Raw genomic sequence first — 13,858 nt, 5'->3', positions numbered from 1 at the left:
TAGTTCATAAAATTTACGTGTTCTTTTTTTTCTTTGACAAGGACCTTTCATTTTTTTTTTTATTATAGACTTCGATGTGAGGCGTTTAAACCACAATATTGTATTTATCCTAATGATTAAAGGTCATTTGATAAACCTAGTTATTCAAATTATTGCGAATGATTTTGACTGTTTTTCAGAGTGTTGAAATAACAAGTAAGTAAAAACTTTAATTCTGCCGACACTAAGAAACTGTTTCCGGTTCCTCAAATTGTGCGTTCTGATTGGCTGAGAGGTGACATTGAGTCCTAGTAAAAGTGAGACGTCACGTCGAGAGCACGCCTCCTTCACTGCTCATTTCAAGCTTCTGTGGTCAAGAAATGTCTTCCTGTTCGAAGCTGCACGGAAGTCCTTTTCTTTATTTTGTTTATGGCTTCTTATAGCTATTTTCGCATACCCAGATTACTTACTACGGCACTTTGGTCTTAAAATTACCGATCGATTGAGATTTTATCGGATTACATGTTAATACCCGTAGGTTGGATTGAAAAATTGTGTTCTCTATAAAATTCCCAAAGCCCCGAGGGACCTCGCGTTTCTTCGAGTGTGATTAGCGAATCTGTCGCCCGAGATTATACAAGACCCGTTGTATAAGGTACACAATTACAATGTTTTTTATGTACTAGAGATCGAGTGTGGACCGAGGACTGAATATTTTGCGATCAGGGACTTCTAATGCTTCAATCAAGAGTTTCACCATTAATGGCGGACATGAATTCAGACGAGAATTATTCTGACGCTAGTATTGGCAACGGGTCCACGTCGAATGGTACGGATTGGGAGAAGCAAATGCTTCAGGCTTTACAGGACACAGCACCACCAGAACCTATAAGACTTGCTTGCATGAAACCCGTGCCGAACAGACCTGGTCATTTCGGAGAAGAATTCCATGGCAAGATTTCACGTGAGCAAGTTGTCGAGCTGCTCACAGGCGCGGGAGGTACAGTCAATGGACGATTCTTAGTTCGAGAAAGCTTATCAGCTCCCGGAGATTATAGTTTGTCTTTAACATTTGGTGGTGAAGTTGAACATTACCGGCTATTTTACATAGATGGGATGTATTCAACAAGTAAGACAGATGAAAAGAGGTTTCCAAACATTGTTGACTTAGTTGTTGACATATTAGAATTGCAAAGGCGTTTAGTTCATGCAGAGAAACCGCCTTCCATTGATAATAAAGACATCCGAAAGAAATCTAATCCTAAAGTATCAGTGCATGATTTCAAAACGCATGACTACAAACAGCCAAAATGGTGCGATATCTGTGGCAAGTTTATGTGGGGATTGAAAGGTCAGGGATTAAAATGTGCTACCTGTGGTATGAATATACATCAGAAATGTCATAAGGACGACTCTAGACCATGTGTCCCTCCTCCACCCAAGGATAAAAACAAACCAAGAAAAAAGAGCAGTGTTGGATCACCAAGAGACTCCACAATTTCAGTTGAAACATTTAGAACTCAGTGTTACTATCAGGAGAGCTGCGTGCACTTCCTTCAGCATCTAGAACTGCCTGTTAGTTTATTTGATGTTACAGCACTAAGTCCATGCTATTGTGATCACTGCTGTCAAGAGGTAGAAACGCCGCTTTACAAAAGTGGTGATCCTGCTCGCGAGTACTCTATACCAATGGGTTGGTGCAGGTTCCAGCTTGCGGCATCTGACAAACCCCCTGTTAACACATGCTCCTGGAATATGGCATTTATGTCGCTAAAACCAAGTGATGTTATAGATGTTCTTCAGACAAAGTTTCAATCAGAGCCTGAAAATTCCGGCCCTGAGATGGGTAATTCACTCACTAAATTAACACCTTCAATTATCTGTGCTGATCTGGACTCTGAGAAGCTGAGATACACGGATCCAGAGAATGACAGCAAGAGGGCAGGTCAGATTGTGCTACAGGTTTACATCCAACCATTCTCATATAGACTTATGGGCAGAGTTGGTTCTGTGGAAGAAATAGACCCTTTCTTCAAGAAGGATTCTATTTACTGGGTCACCAGTCAAATGTGTTATGTTGTACCATTTGCTTTGCTTGTGAAAATTATGGATGCTACCTATCTGCAAATATAAAGGTATGACATGTCTTCCAGAACACCGTTAACCAGTATAACCCACACAAGTAGAGCAAGTTGACACTTAGCAACATGCTTTTCATGTATAAAATCCCTTTATATGTGAGGTAGGTTATGAAAAATTATAAGAATAGAATTGCAAAATAGTGACATACATACAAGTTTTCCTTAAATGTGATTCCCATTTACAGGCACAAAGCTGCTGTTGATTGGGAAAGCAGTCAATGATTGGTTTAAAAAGGATTGACATAGCTTAATGTTAAAGCTATGTCACACTAATGTCTTAAGCAAACATTTTGCTTTCACAGTCTTAACAACTCTGTCCCTGTTTATGTAAATTCTTTCCTGTATAATATCCACCACCAAGATGTAGTCACTGGCGAAGATGCTTAAAGTGTTGGCTATTACCAGGTTGAAGCTGTTTTATTATTTTAAATTTTTGTAAAAGAGATTAGTGTTGCACTACTTAATCAGAAATTACATGGGACTTGTTGATTCCAAGATCCCATTAATGAATTCGTCTTTACAAAGTAATAAATCTTTGAAAGCCTAATTAAACATATTTTACTGTATTTTAGTAAAGCATTTTCTTTAGTGCTTGTGTTGGTTTTTATCTCCATCCACATTACACTAGAAAAGTAGAACGGGGCTGTATTAACTTTGAAGGAAGATAATCAGAGTAAAGTTGGCCAAATAATACTGCATAATACTGTATGTTATTTATCTGTAGCTTCAATTCTGTATATTTTTTCAGACTGTCAGTAGAAATGTAAGGATCCTATCAATATAAGAGACCACAATATTGAGATTGGCTTTAAAAAAAAACATTTTTTATTTTTATTTTTTCAAATGACTTGTGACTTATACAGTTACAAAATGCAAATGGCAAACCCATATATAGAGTAAAATCCAGGAAGTTCAGGGCTGGTATATTAATAATGCAAGGTGATGAAATATTCTGTTTTATGATACACTATAAAGCATCCATTTTACAATAATTTTTACTTCTTCTTATTTTTGCTAAAGTGGTATTTAAAACTATTGGGTTTCCATTTCATGTTGTTTTTTTGTTATTATGTCTTTTTCTTTGCAAATCTCTTTGGATACACTAAATTCACATGGAAAATGACCCACATGAGTCAAAATCCAAAATGAAAATACTTTTCTTACTATATGGTTATAATCATGTATAAAGGATTTACAGTTTGGACTCTCATGAATCTCCTCTAAGTTGTGATAAAAACATGTTTCATTGCCAGTTGATATTTTTTTTTATCATGAGATTGAGCATATATTGCTCAGCATGTGTGTCACATTGCAAATTAAAATAATGCTTAAGCTTAAACTATTGTTTATGTTGCAGCTGGAAAAGGGATAACGCTTGATTTGAATAATATGGATAGGTGCTTTTTTCTTCTATAATTTGAATTTAAATCACCTCGACAACGTTTTATTTCATATAGTATTTCACCCTCTTTTTTCCATTCATTACTAGCCAGGGTGCAGCAGTCTTGAAATTCTGCTTGTTGACTTGTAGTCTCTACAGTAACTTAATTCTTTTTACTAATATGTTTTCTTACTTTTAGCTTTATTTTAAAAAAACAAGCCTCCAGGACCTAAAGATGGAGTGGATATGGTGTAGCAAGAAAATGTTAACTACATAGTTAGTTTAAAAGGAAGTTGCATAGTGTTTCATGTTAAGGAAATTTGCTTATAGTAAGCTTGTCAGGTTTCCTGTTTATGTGTAATTTTAAAACCGTGGCAGTGATTTCAGTTTTTATTTCAGCTCTTTCAGTCTGTCATTGAAATTTTGATCAGGTATGACAGGAAATATTGTTTTGTAAGCTTAAGGTTTTGTCCTTTGAAAGTGTATATTTCTATCCATCTACATTTCAATTGGTGCCACTCTTCTTATCATACCAGATTTTAATACTCTTGTCATGTATGGCATCACCCATTCAAAATATGGAGGAAATAGAGGCTCAGACGTTTTATGGAATTGATGTGAAAAAGATCAATAACACTTCCGGAAAACAATGGTAGTTTGATGGTCCGGTGCAGCGATGGGTAGATGCTAAGAATATATAAATATTTAGACTCAGTGATAGGAAATATATATTTATTAATTCTGGAAAAAAACAAGGTGTGAAACTACTGTGAATGGTTGTTGAAAGAAAAAAAAAAAAGGACAATATTTTCTTCTTTGTCCAGCATAAAGGAGAGTGAAATGCCAATTACTAATAATGGTAATGTTTTAGATGGTCAAATTACTACTCTAAAAGTTTTCTAGAAAAGGTAGTGCTTGAAAAAATTGAGTGATGAACTTATAAAAATTTAAAATGCTTGAAGGCAAGACAGGAAGGGCCTGAAGAATTCAATTAACAGTCTGATAACAACTGGATTTTATTCTAAATTATTTCCTAATTATTTCTCTATAAAAATTATAAAACATTTTTTATATAAAAAAGTCTTATTCTATTATTGTCAATACTATAGGAGCTCTCTGAATAAGAAAATCATTACTAGATTTTATATTATCACAAAACCATTGATATTTATAGGAATTAAGATGAAACAATCGACTTGATGTACCCTGGGTACCATAGGCTCCAAGCTTTGCGGTGAAAACATTTTGAGCTCGGGGAACGAGCTCGTTCGCTTTGCTCAAATCGTTTTCGCCGCGAAGCTTGGGGCCTCTGGTACCCAGGGTAGGATATAGTCCGCTTGACCGTAGCCTTGGTGTAATAAGTGAAGATATTTTAATACACCCACATTTAAAACCTCAAAATGGATCGAGCCCATTCAGCTTTCTTTCTTGCTCTTAGTGGCTGTTTCATCTGATCTCTGCTCTCCACCTTTACAACGCCTCTTGTCTATTACCGGGGATTCTTCGTAGACAAATTCCCTGTATTGGAACCTATCGGGCAGCAGGTAGAGGGCGGCTGTGTCCACTATGGTGGCGGTGAGGGTGAGCAGGCCCACTCCAGACACCAGCTTCAAGAGTAATGCAGGCAAAGAAAAACGACCTGTAAAAGATAGAAATATATATTCCAAGTCAGAATATTGCAGCCCTTACCCAGGTTTTTTTTGGGTGGAGGGTGGGGGGTACAATATTCGAAAAAGTGGACCTAAATTTTCAAGGAAGTGGAGGGGGGACGTTTTCTGATCTGGCAATCTCCGCAAGAACTAAAAAGTGTTTTTTATGTCGTTGCAGTATCTCAGACACAGGATGTGAATTATCGGATTTGGCAACAAAAACGTTTGACTTTTTTTCTTTTTTCTAGAATGACTTTTTTTTTTTTCTTATACGCTATAATTCGCTTTTTAGTCTTCAAACTGGACGTCTATTGAGAACAGAAAGTGGACTTTCGGCCGTTGTGGGTGGGTGGGTGGGGGGGGGTTGGGAACGCACCCCTGCACCTCCCTTAGGTACGGGCCTGTCGATAAATTTGTTCACTTCACTGGTTGCAAATTAAAATTTACTCGGATGTACAGCTGTTGAAATTGAGAGCCTGTGAACCCTGTTAACCTATCTATCTATCTACCTATCTACCTATCTACCTAGCTACCTACCTACCTACCTACCTACCTACCTACCTACCTACCTACCTACCTACCTACCTACCTAGCTACCTAGCTACCTAGCTACCTACCTACCTACCTACCTACCTACCTACCTACCTACCTACCTACCTACCTACCTACCTACCTACCTACCTACCTACCTACCTACCTACCTACCTACCTAGCTACCTAGCTACCTAGCTACCTACCTACCTACCTACCTACCTACCTACCTACCTACCTACCTACCTACCTACCTACCTACCTACCTACCTACCTACCTACCTACCTACCTACCTACCTACCTACCTACCTACCTACCTACCTACCTACCTACCTACCTACCTACCTACCTACCTACCTACCTACCTACCTATCTATCTATCTACCTACCTATTTTTAAGTCACGTTGTTTATCTATCTATCTATCTATCTACATTGTTAATCCACAAAGGGGTTACTACCACTGTGGATATAAATTAATTGTATAAGTAAATAAATAAATAAATACATTAATTAATTAATTAACTAAAAAAAATAATAATAATAGAAATAATAATAATAATAATAAAAATAATAATAATAAAAATAATAAGGCAGAATAAAAAAAGGTGAAATAAAGTAAAAAGATAAAAATCGTTTAAACAGCATTATTGGTATTAATATAATTTTATTAATTTAATTTTATTTTATTCGTTCTCTAAAAATATCTGCACTAGTGGAATCCAGGGTAAGGCGGGGCAGCTTGTTCCATTCTTTTATTGTCCTACAGAAAAACGAGTTCTTATAAGCTTCTGTTCTTGGACATAACTCGATAAATTTATCTGGATGAGAGCTGCATAATTGGCGGGTGCGTCTATCAATATTGTCTGGTATCTCAAGTGCTGATTTTTTGTTAACAGCCTTGTAAAATAATGTAAGCCTGGCATCCTGGCGCCTTTTAGAGAGAGGGGGCCACTCCAAATCGTTTAGGATGTTTGTGACTGTGCCAGGAGTCCTATCCCAGCAATTTTTAACAAAACGACCCGCCCTCCTTTGAACCTTCTCAATCTGTTTGACGTGTTTCTTTAACCATGGATCCCAGGCAGAGCTGGCATACTCTAAGTGTGGAAGAACGAGCGATTTATAAGCAGCTTCCCTGAAATGTTACCTTCCTGATTCAGTGTTTACTCCCTAAATATGGATATTTATTTTTGCAACATTTATTTCATTAATTAGCTAGGGGCTGGGGTCTAGATCCCGCTTAAAGCTTTATGAAAATATGAAGCGAGGTTATCGTAAATACATGTATCAAATGAATACACACTCAGAAATTTCTCTCAGACTCACCTAGTTTGCCACTTTGATGAAATTCTATCTTGATTCCGTAGCGCTTTCTAAACAACCTTTTTTCTGGCCTTGTCAATGTTTTATCGTCAGTGAAAGAAAAATCATCCGCGCCGATGATAGGAATCACTTGGTTGATGCGGTAATCTGCGTATGGTATGCGACGCACGTGATATGAGTACTCGATATTCCTGCGGAGATAAATCAAACCATGACAACGATAAGCTAGGATCCAGACCTGGTCACCAGGGGAACTCACACAAGTCGTGTGTGTCTTTAGTCTGAAATGGCTTTAATCTTGCAAGGTTTTTCGGTTTTTCGTATTTAATTCCGAGGCATTGAGGTTTCTCTAGACTTCTCTAGAGAAACTAGGTATGCAGTGACATGAAAGCCATTTCGCAGTTGAATAAGCATTCGGTCGCTAGCCAATAAGAGAGCGCCCACAACGCAAGGGTATGAAAAACAGAGTTCTGATAACCACGAAATGTCCAGTAGTGTGTCTTGTTTTGAAACACGCTAGCCTCCGTTCCAGTCTGTCCTTTTGCATCCATAGTCCCTAATAAAAACACACGCGTAGCCGCGAAACCTTTGTGGAGTCAGGTTAGCTCTAGATCGGATGAGCACTTCTCCAGGTGCACTAAAATTTTGGGACTTTCCGCCAAAGAAACGACAGCTAGGAGTCTAGTGACGCACTCTTTGTGTTTACTCACAAAACACGGCCAAGTTACTCTGCATAATCGCTAGTCTCCGGCGCGCTAGCCCTGTACAGGACCCGAAATGATCCCAGAACCCGAAACGATCCCCAAAGTTCAAGTTCCCCAACTGATCCCGGGACCCGAAACGATCCCAAGAGTCCGCGAAATGAACCCCAAGGAATTGCAGTAATGGACAACAAAAGGAATGTGTAAGGATTGGCTTTCAGTTTTAAAAACATATGAAACATTTAGCTTTATTTGTTTTATTAAAAGGAAATTTACATTAACTAAAACTATAGTATTAAGATATTAATATACGACTGCGGGGGAAATACAGTGGTTGAGTCAGAAATTTGGGTCAACTAACAATTCCTGTGATAGTAATTTGAAGAACACGGTGTGGATAAATCATTTTTACATAACAAGCCAAAAAGAAAGGATAGGACATGCTGCTTTTCATAGGAAGCGAAATGTGTTGGGTTGGGGTGGAAGGGTTGTTCGAGTGTATTACTCAGTGTGCTTTTGTCATTCCATCTTCTCGGCCAAACCGGCTGCCTAAATATAATGCGTCGGTAAATATTCGCTCGTGTAAACAAGAATTTCGTGGTGAAATACATGTTTGGTTGTCAAATGAATATTAATTTTTAGGAGTGATGTTTACCGGAAATGAGAGTCATGTGTCGGAACCACAAAATGTTTGGAGTGTGATGGAAGGTCGCGAGTTTGGTTGGTCTGAGCAAAGCTGTGCTATGTTTATGCTGTATTCCTTTCAGTAGCAATTGAGAGTTGTGTATTTGTTTTGGACTCTGTTTATGTGTTTAACGCCGGGCAATGTAATAAATAGAAGTATTGTATTGGAATTTAATATTTTTAAGTCACGTTGTTTAGAAATTGAGTCGCTGTTAACCCTTAATTATGCTTCAAGAATTGCAAGTATTTCTTCTGCTTTCCCTTTGTCCATTACCGCAATTCCTTGGGGTTGATTTCGGGTCCCAGGATCATTTGTGGTACTTTTGGGGATCATTTCGGGTCCTGGGATCGTTTCGGGTCCTGGTATCATTTCGGGTCCTGTACAGCCCTCTTAATATAATACTCACCCAGTTCCTATCAACGTTGTCTCTGTGTTATGATAACAAATCCCAACATGCAGTACCATCCCGTGGCGCCTGAATGACTTTCCCTTAGCATTCAAGGCATCTGAAGGCTGCTCTAGACTGTCAATCCCTGCCGCATTGAGAAGTTCTTGTACCGTAAGCTTGTCTGCCTGGCCAAGACCAGGCTTTTTGAAATTGGTAGCCGGTATGCTGCCAAAAAAAAAAAAATGAATTTCAAGTGCTCAAAACGTTCTAGATTCTTGGAGATATATGAGCATTTCAGTGTGTGTGTTTTTTAATCTTTATTGATGAATCCTTGATTTATTAAATGAAATATGTTAACTTTCCCTGTTGGAAGCCAGAACAGACACTTAAGGTAAGTTCCAATGAACAAGTTACATAAAAACAACATTAATACCTTATTATTAATATTTATTAATAATAATAATAATAATGCCTTATTATTAATACCTTTGGATTATTTTGCCCTGTGCATCATAAAGATACCCCTTCATGCTCCGTTGACTTGCTGCCACTTGTTCTTTTCCACTTTTCCTTGTGAACCTTGTGGCCACAATGGAGTGCTCAACTTTTATCATTACCTCCTCAGGGTTAACCGTGAAGTACTTCTTTTCTCTATTTAAATGAAACTCGAAAAAAATGAAATCCCATGCAGCAAGCATGCCAGATTGTAAATGAGATAACTAACCTACCTATAATATATAATATATAACCTCGATCCCAGGTGGGGGGACTCCCATTAAAACAGCAGTTGGTAGAATTTTAAACCATAAAAAATAGGACGATAATCCCTGTCTAGTTTTATGGAGTCCCCCCCCCCCCCCCAATGCTTCATCCTCCAGGTTTGATTGACTATTCCCAAATGTGTAAAAAAAACTTTGAATTCTGGGTGATTGCAAAACTTAGAATTTAGCTTTGATTCAGGGGCTCTTTTTTAGAGGGTGAATTTTCTGAGTTTAAAACATTCTTGTCCCCAGCCTTGACATTCCCACTGACTAGTATGCAAAGATTCTGGAATAATCCAACCCCCTAGAGCCCTTAGAAAAAAATGCCAAGAACGAGTTCTCTACCTTATATTAACAAACTCCTGTTTAAGAAATGAGTCATTTCTTTGCTTGACTTGCCATCTGTCCTTGCCAAATGTCATCAAGTTGATAGTGTGAGATTCTATTGGCCATGAGAGCTCTTGGGCATCAATGTACTCACACAAACTGCAAGTTCTATTGGCATTACCTACAAAAGCAAAGACTCATTTGTGATATCATTTTGGTAAAAAAGATTCAGCAGGGGCGTAGCCAGGGGGTGGCTTAGGGGGTCTGCCCCCCCCCCCCCTCTAGCAGCCAAAAATACAGTAAATGTATGAGACATTATTTAAAATAAAGGAGAAAATGCCTTGAAAGTCCCTTTTGGGCCTCCTTCTATTAAAAATCCTGGCTACACCGCTGTTTAGGAGGATGTAACTCCTCAGATTTGGGGAGGGGGGAAGGGTATTTTAAGGGTCAAAATTGGGCCTCAGAAATTTCTAGGGAGTATATGGGGAGAAATGGTATTTTTAGGGTAGCAAATTTTGGAATTTCGAATATCCAAACAAGCTTCCCTATCACTTAAACCATAAAGCCCTCCCCCCCCACGATGTAACTACAAATTTCAATGTTTTGAGAATACTCCCTGTTTTTTTGTATGAAAGTTTTAAGAGGCTCTGGAACACTGAAACCTTTTTTTAAGTTATATCCCCCTTCTAATGCCTTTAGCCAATGAGGCCCATTATCTCCAGAATTTCTTCTAAAATTAAAAGAAAATGACCAGTGGCTGTGCCCCCCCCAGTTTTCTCTCCATTACAAAGAGAATTTCTGTCCATTACGGCCCAGTCACCATCACTGACATGTATAACCTGTATAAAAAAATATGTTGGCTTTTGGCCAATATGTTACTACTTCTAGGAACAGTAGTTACTGTAGAGTGTATTTGTAAAATATAGATAGCCCATTTGTGCTATTACTTGGCATGCGCAGACTTAAGGAATGAAAGCAAAGTTCAAAATGGTGGGAAGGAATATAGTTGCTTTGGCTTGTTCTGTAGAGTACAAAGCTGAGTATGAAAAATCTAACAAACAATCTGAAGGAACCATATTCCAGCCTTGTAGAGCCTTATTTCGGCACCAATCTGTGTTTGCCTAGCAATAGCGGAAATGGGCTATTCCATACCTGTCAACCTCCGAAAATCTCAAGGCTTGAGAATTTTTTGGGGGGAGGGGTGGGGTATATTCATTTTTTGTTAGGGAGGGGTGGGTTTAACCTTGCAGGCGTTTGCCATATAGAAAGCTCTCACGAACAAATCCACTTATAGATCTCACGAGGGTGTTAAATCAATTGCGCTACACAAGGGAATTGATGTTTCAAATATTTTAATAGAAAATAGGCAAAATGACGATTTTCTAAAGAATAATTTTTCAGAAGCGAAAAAATTGCTAAAAAGCAGGAGATTTGGTGCTCAACACAGGAGAGCGGGAAAAGGGGTGCAAAATCTTGAGACTCCCACCTAATGCGGGAGAGTTGACAGGTATGCTATTCTGAAAGTAAAAAATATATATATATATATATAGACTTTTGTTTTTCATTTTAAGCATTTCCTGTGTGCTTACCTTTGCAGCAATATGACGGTACATGAGTTTTAATTACTGGATGGTTGTCATTATCATCCTTGGGGTCAGAGACAAGAATGCGCATAGTCCCTTCTGGCGAGGTGTCATACTACAAAGAAAGATGATTGACATCAGCTGACCAGCAATAAACCAGGAGTTGTATGTCCCTCTTTGCATGAATGGTCACCTTTTGTTTTTACCATACCTCTAAATATCCCTTGAATACGAATATTTCAACAAGTGTGAAGAGGATAATAGCCGCTACAAAGGTGTAATAAATCGTTCCCAGCCGTTTATCTCTTATAACTACAAGTTTGTAGGTTATATAGTGTAGCAATGACATTGTTTTCACAAGAAGGAAGCGACCCTGAGTTCAGCGGACAAGCGCAAGGCCCGATTTCCGGTTAATCAGTGCAATAAGAAGAAATAAGAACGGGGAAACTCTTTAAAAAATCAGGGGAACTGCTGTTACTTCATTCGCTGTAAGGATTTATTCTACTCCTCCGCAAAGCCGCAGGCATCGTCGCTTTTGCACAGGAAACACCAGAAAAGAAACAAGGTAGCTCGGGGGTCCTGTGGAGATGCGCCGAGCGCCCAGTCCGAGGAGCTGAGAACGACTTGGTATTTACCACAGGAAGCCCGCGAAGCCATTCCGATCAAATTTTACAGACCTCAGGTCCTTGTCTTTTCTTTTGTAAAAACATTATTCGCCGACATCAAAACAAAGACGAAGTTTTTTTGTATAACAATCGGAGTTGTTAAGCAGATCGAAAACCGAAAACAAGCGAAAAATAACAATTTTTCTTATTTCCATCTTCCTTACTTTAGTCCTCCTCCGTTTCCGTAATGTCATTTTTGTATATCAAAAATATCGAAAGCGAACTAGTTCTTCGCTTCAAATGTTCAAATCGATTTTCTCCGCTCTCTCGCTCCCACATTCGCACTATTAGGTTTTCGTCCACCGTGACCACAAGTCCGCGCCACGGAAGCTTTAATTTATCGCATGAAAGAGACCGGTTTTCCAAGACTCTGGAGCTCCGCGGGGTGGGGAGAAAGGGTTGTACTACTAGTGAGTTTGCTAAAACTTTGAGAGCTTGGTTGTGCTAGGTTCAAACCTCTTATCATCATTAGCCAGACAATGATAAAGAGACAATGAATCGAAACACATTTAGAAATATATTTTTCGCTTTCCGAATATAAGGAGATCGCAAAAAGATTCTGTACTGTCGCGAAAAACCTAGGCTCCATTTATAGCTTGTTTCTTTAAGCCCGCAATACATGCCCCCGGCATTAGTGACCTTAATTGGACGGGTTTTTAGGCAGGCGTCGCTCAGGCCTCCGGCCTAAAAACGCACGGCCAGAACGAGATCGAAAAAGATGTGTTGGCGCTTGGCGATCAATTATAATTTAATTGCAATGGAATAGGCAAAACATTTTAGTAAGAGACGGATAAAAATAAACTAAGGACATTATTTCTTTAGAGCGAACCTGGTTGGAGGAGTTTACAGTGCAAACGTCCGAATCCTCAATTGACCGTATGAAAGTTAGAGTTTTCACGTCGTGGTTTGATGGCAAACGGCTGAAATGTATTAGACAGAACGCATTTTTATGTGCTGCTTTTGAATTCTGAATCAAATTCCATTGTTTTCTGCCGTCATCGTCTACAATCGTCCACGTTGCCGTCGTGGCTGCTTAAGGTCCCTAATGAGGCCCAGCGACGGCTGAGAATAGAGCTATTGTTGAAATTGAATTGAAAGGCAATATCTGGTGAACTATTCGTCTTACGTCGTCCTTGTAAGCCCATTTGCTGTAATTGTTATGTTCTATACATAATAACTTTTCCCATGGGTATGACTAGCAGAGTTATTTCAAACACCGTATTGGCAATACTAATAACATTCCTAATTCTTATATACAATAGCTGTTGTGTATTTTTTATACTGATGTTAAAAAATATGCGCAAGAACCTTTTAAAGCCTTAAAATAAGTAAAAAAATAAAAACGACTCAGTCAACAGAAAATTAGCCGTTCTTATAAAGAAAGAGTGTAGTAGTTCGTACACAAACAAATAAAAAAGGTTCGTTTTCATGTCTGCTTATGTCTATACCACCGATGTCAGTGGCATTGCTTGATTATGACATGCGCGTTCCATGCACACACTATATTCTGTATCCATCTCTGTCACAGAATTATTACTTACTTGGACGGGTCACCTGCTCCGTTGCATTCTCATTGAACTCTCGATCTTAGCAAGAGGCTTCGATTCGATATTACAAGATTGAACTAAGACTTCAAAGTGAGAGAATATTATTCTGTTCTGATGTGCGAGAAATTTGTTCGGATATAAGCTCATGGGGCAGGGGTGTTATCTACTAATGTAATCATTAACAAAATATATAATAT

At 38.6% G+C, this 13,858-nt stretch overlaps 2 protein-coding genes across 3 annotated transcripts; one reads left to right on the top strand and one right to left on the bottom strand.

The window, feature by feature from the left end:
* The first annotated feature begins 321 nt into the window (after nucleotides 1-321).
* LOC116619735 lies at nucleotides 322-4,287 on the top strand. Its single transcript, XM_032384816.2, has 2 exons — nucleotides 322-2,114; nucleotides 3,701-4,287. Exon 1 carries the CDS (start codon nucleotides 715-717, stop codon nucleotides 2,110-2,112), a length of 1,398 nt encoding a protein of 465 aa, XP_032240707.2. The 5' UTR covers nucleotides 322-714; the 3' UTR covers nucleotides 2,113-2,114; nucleotides 3,701-4,287.
* Nucleotides 2,928-12,407, bottom strand: LOC5515102 (P2X receptor E). 2 transcript variants are annotated; one of them, XM_001635246.3, is made up of 7 exons: nucleotides 11,661-12,407; nucleotides 11,456-11,564; nucleotides 9,885-10,047; nucleotides 9,265-9,429; nucleotides 8,797-9,003; nucleotides 7,008-7,195; nucleotides 2,928-5,140 (listed from the first exon to the last, which is right to left on the bottom strand). In XM_001635246.3, the coding sequence occupies exons 1-7, from the start codon at nucleotides 11,796-11,798 to the stop codon at nucleotides 4,917-4,919; spliced, it is 1,194 nt and encodes a 397-aa protein (XP_001635296.1). In that variant the 5' UTR covers nucleotides 11,799-12,407; the 3' UTR covers nucleotides 2,928-4,916. The 2 variants fall into 2 exon arrangements, with proteins under 2 accessions (XP_001635296.1, XP_032240708.1); XM_032384817.2 differs by having other exon boundaries at nucleotides 11,928-12,053.
* Nucleotides 12,408-13,858: the final 1,451 nt, after the last annotated feature.

This window comes from Nematostella vectensis, chromosome 6 (genome assembly GCF_932526225.1).
Source record: "Nematostella vectensis chromosome 6, jaNemVect1.1, whole genome shotgun sequence".
Lineage (NCBI taxonomy): Eukaryota > Metazoa > Cnidaria > Anthozoa > Actiniaria > Edwardsiidae > Nematostella > Nematostella vectensis.
The sequence above is the reverse complement of the archived record's forward strand: the minus strand, read 5'-3'. Positions and strand labels throughout refer to the sequence as shown.

Excerpts from the sequence above, each read along its gene's own strand:
- LOC116619735 (XM_032384816.2), top strand. The coding sequence starts at position 715 with ATGCTTCAATCAAGAGTTTCACCATTAATGGCGGACATGAATTCAGAC.
- LOC5515102 (XM_001635246.3), bottom strand. The coding sequence starts at position 11,798 with ATGTCATTGCTACACTATATAACCTACAAACTTGTAGTTATAAGAGAT. Across the intron at positions 10,048-11,455 it reads ACCGTCATATTGCTGCAAAG|GTAATGCCAATAGAACTTGC; the intron begins GTAAGCACACAG and ends TTGCTTTTGTAG. Across the intron at positions 7,196-8,796 it reads ACAACGTTGATAGGAACTGG|GAATATCGAGTACTCATATC; the intron begins GTGAGTATTATA and ends TTATCTCCGCAG.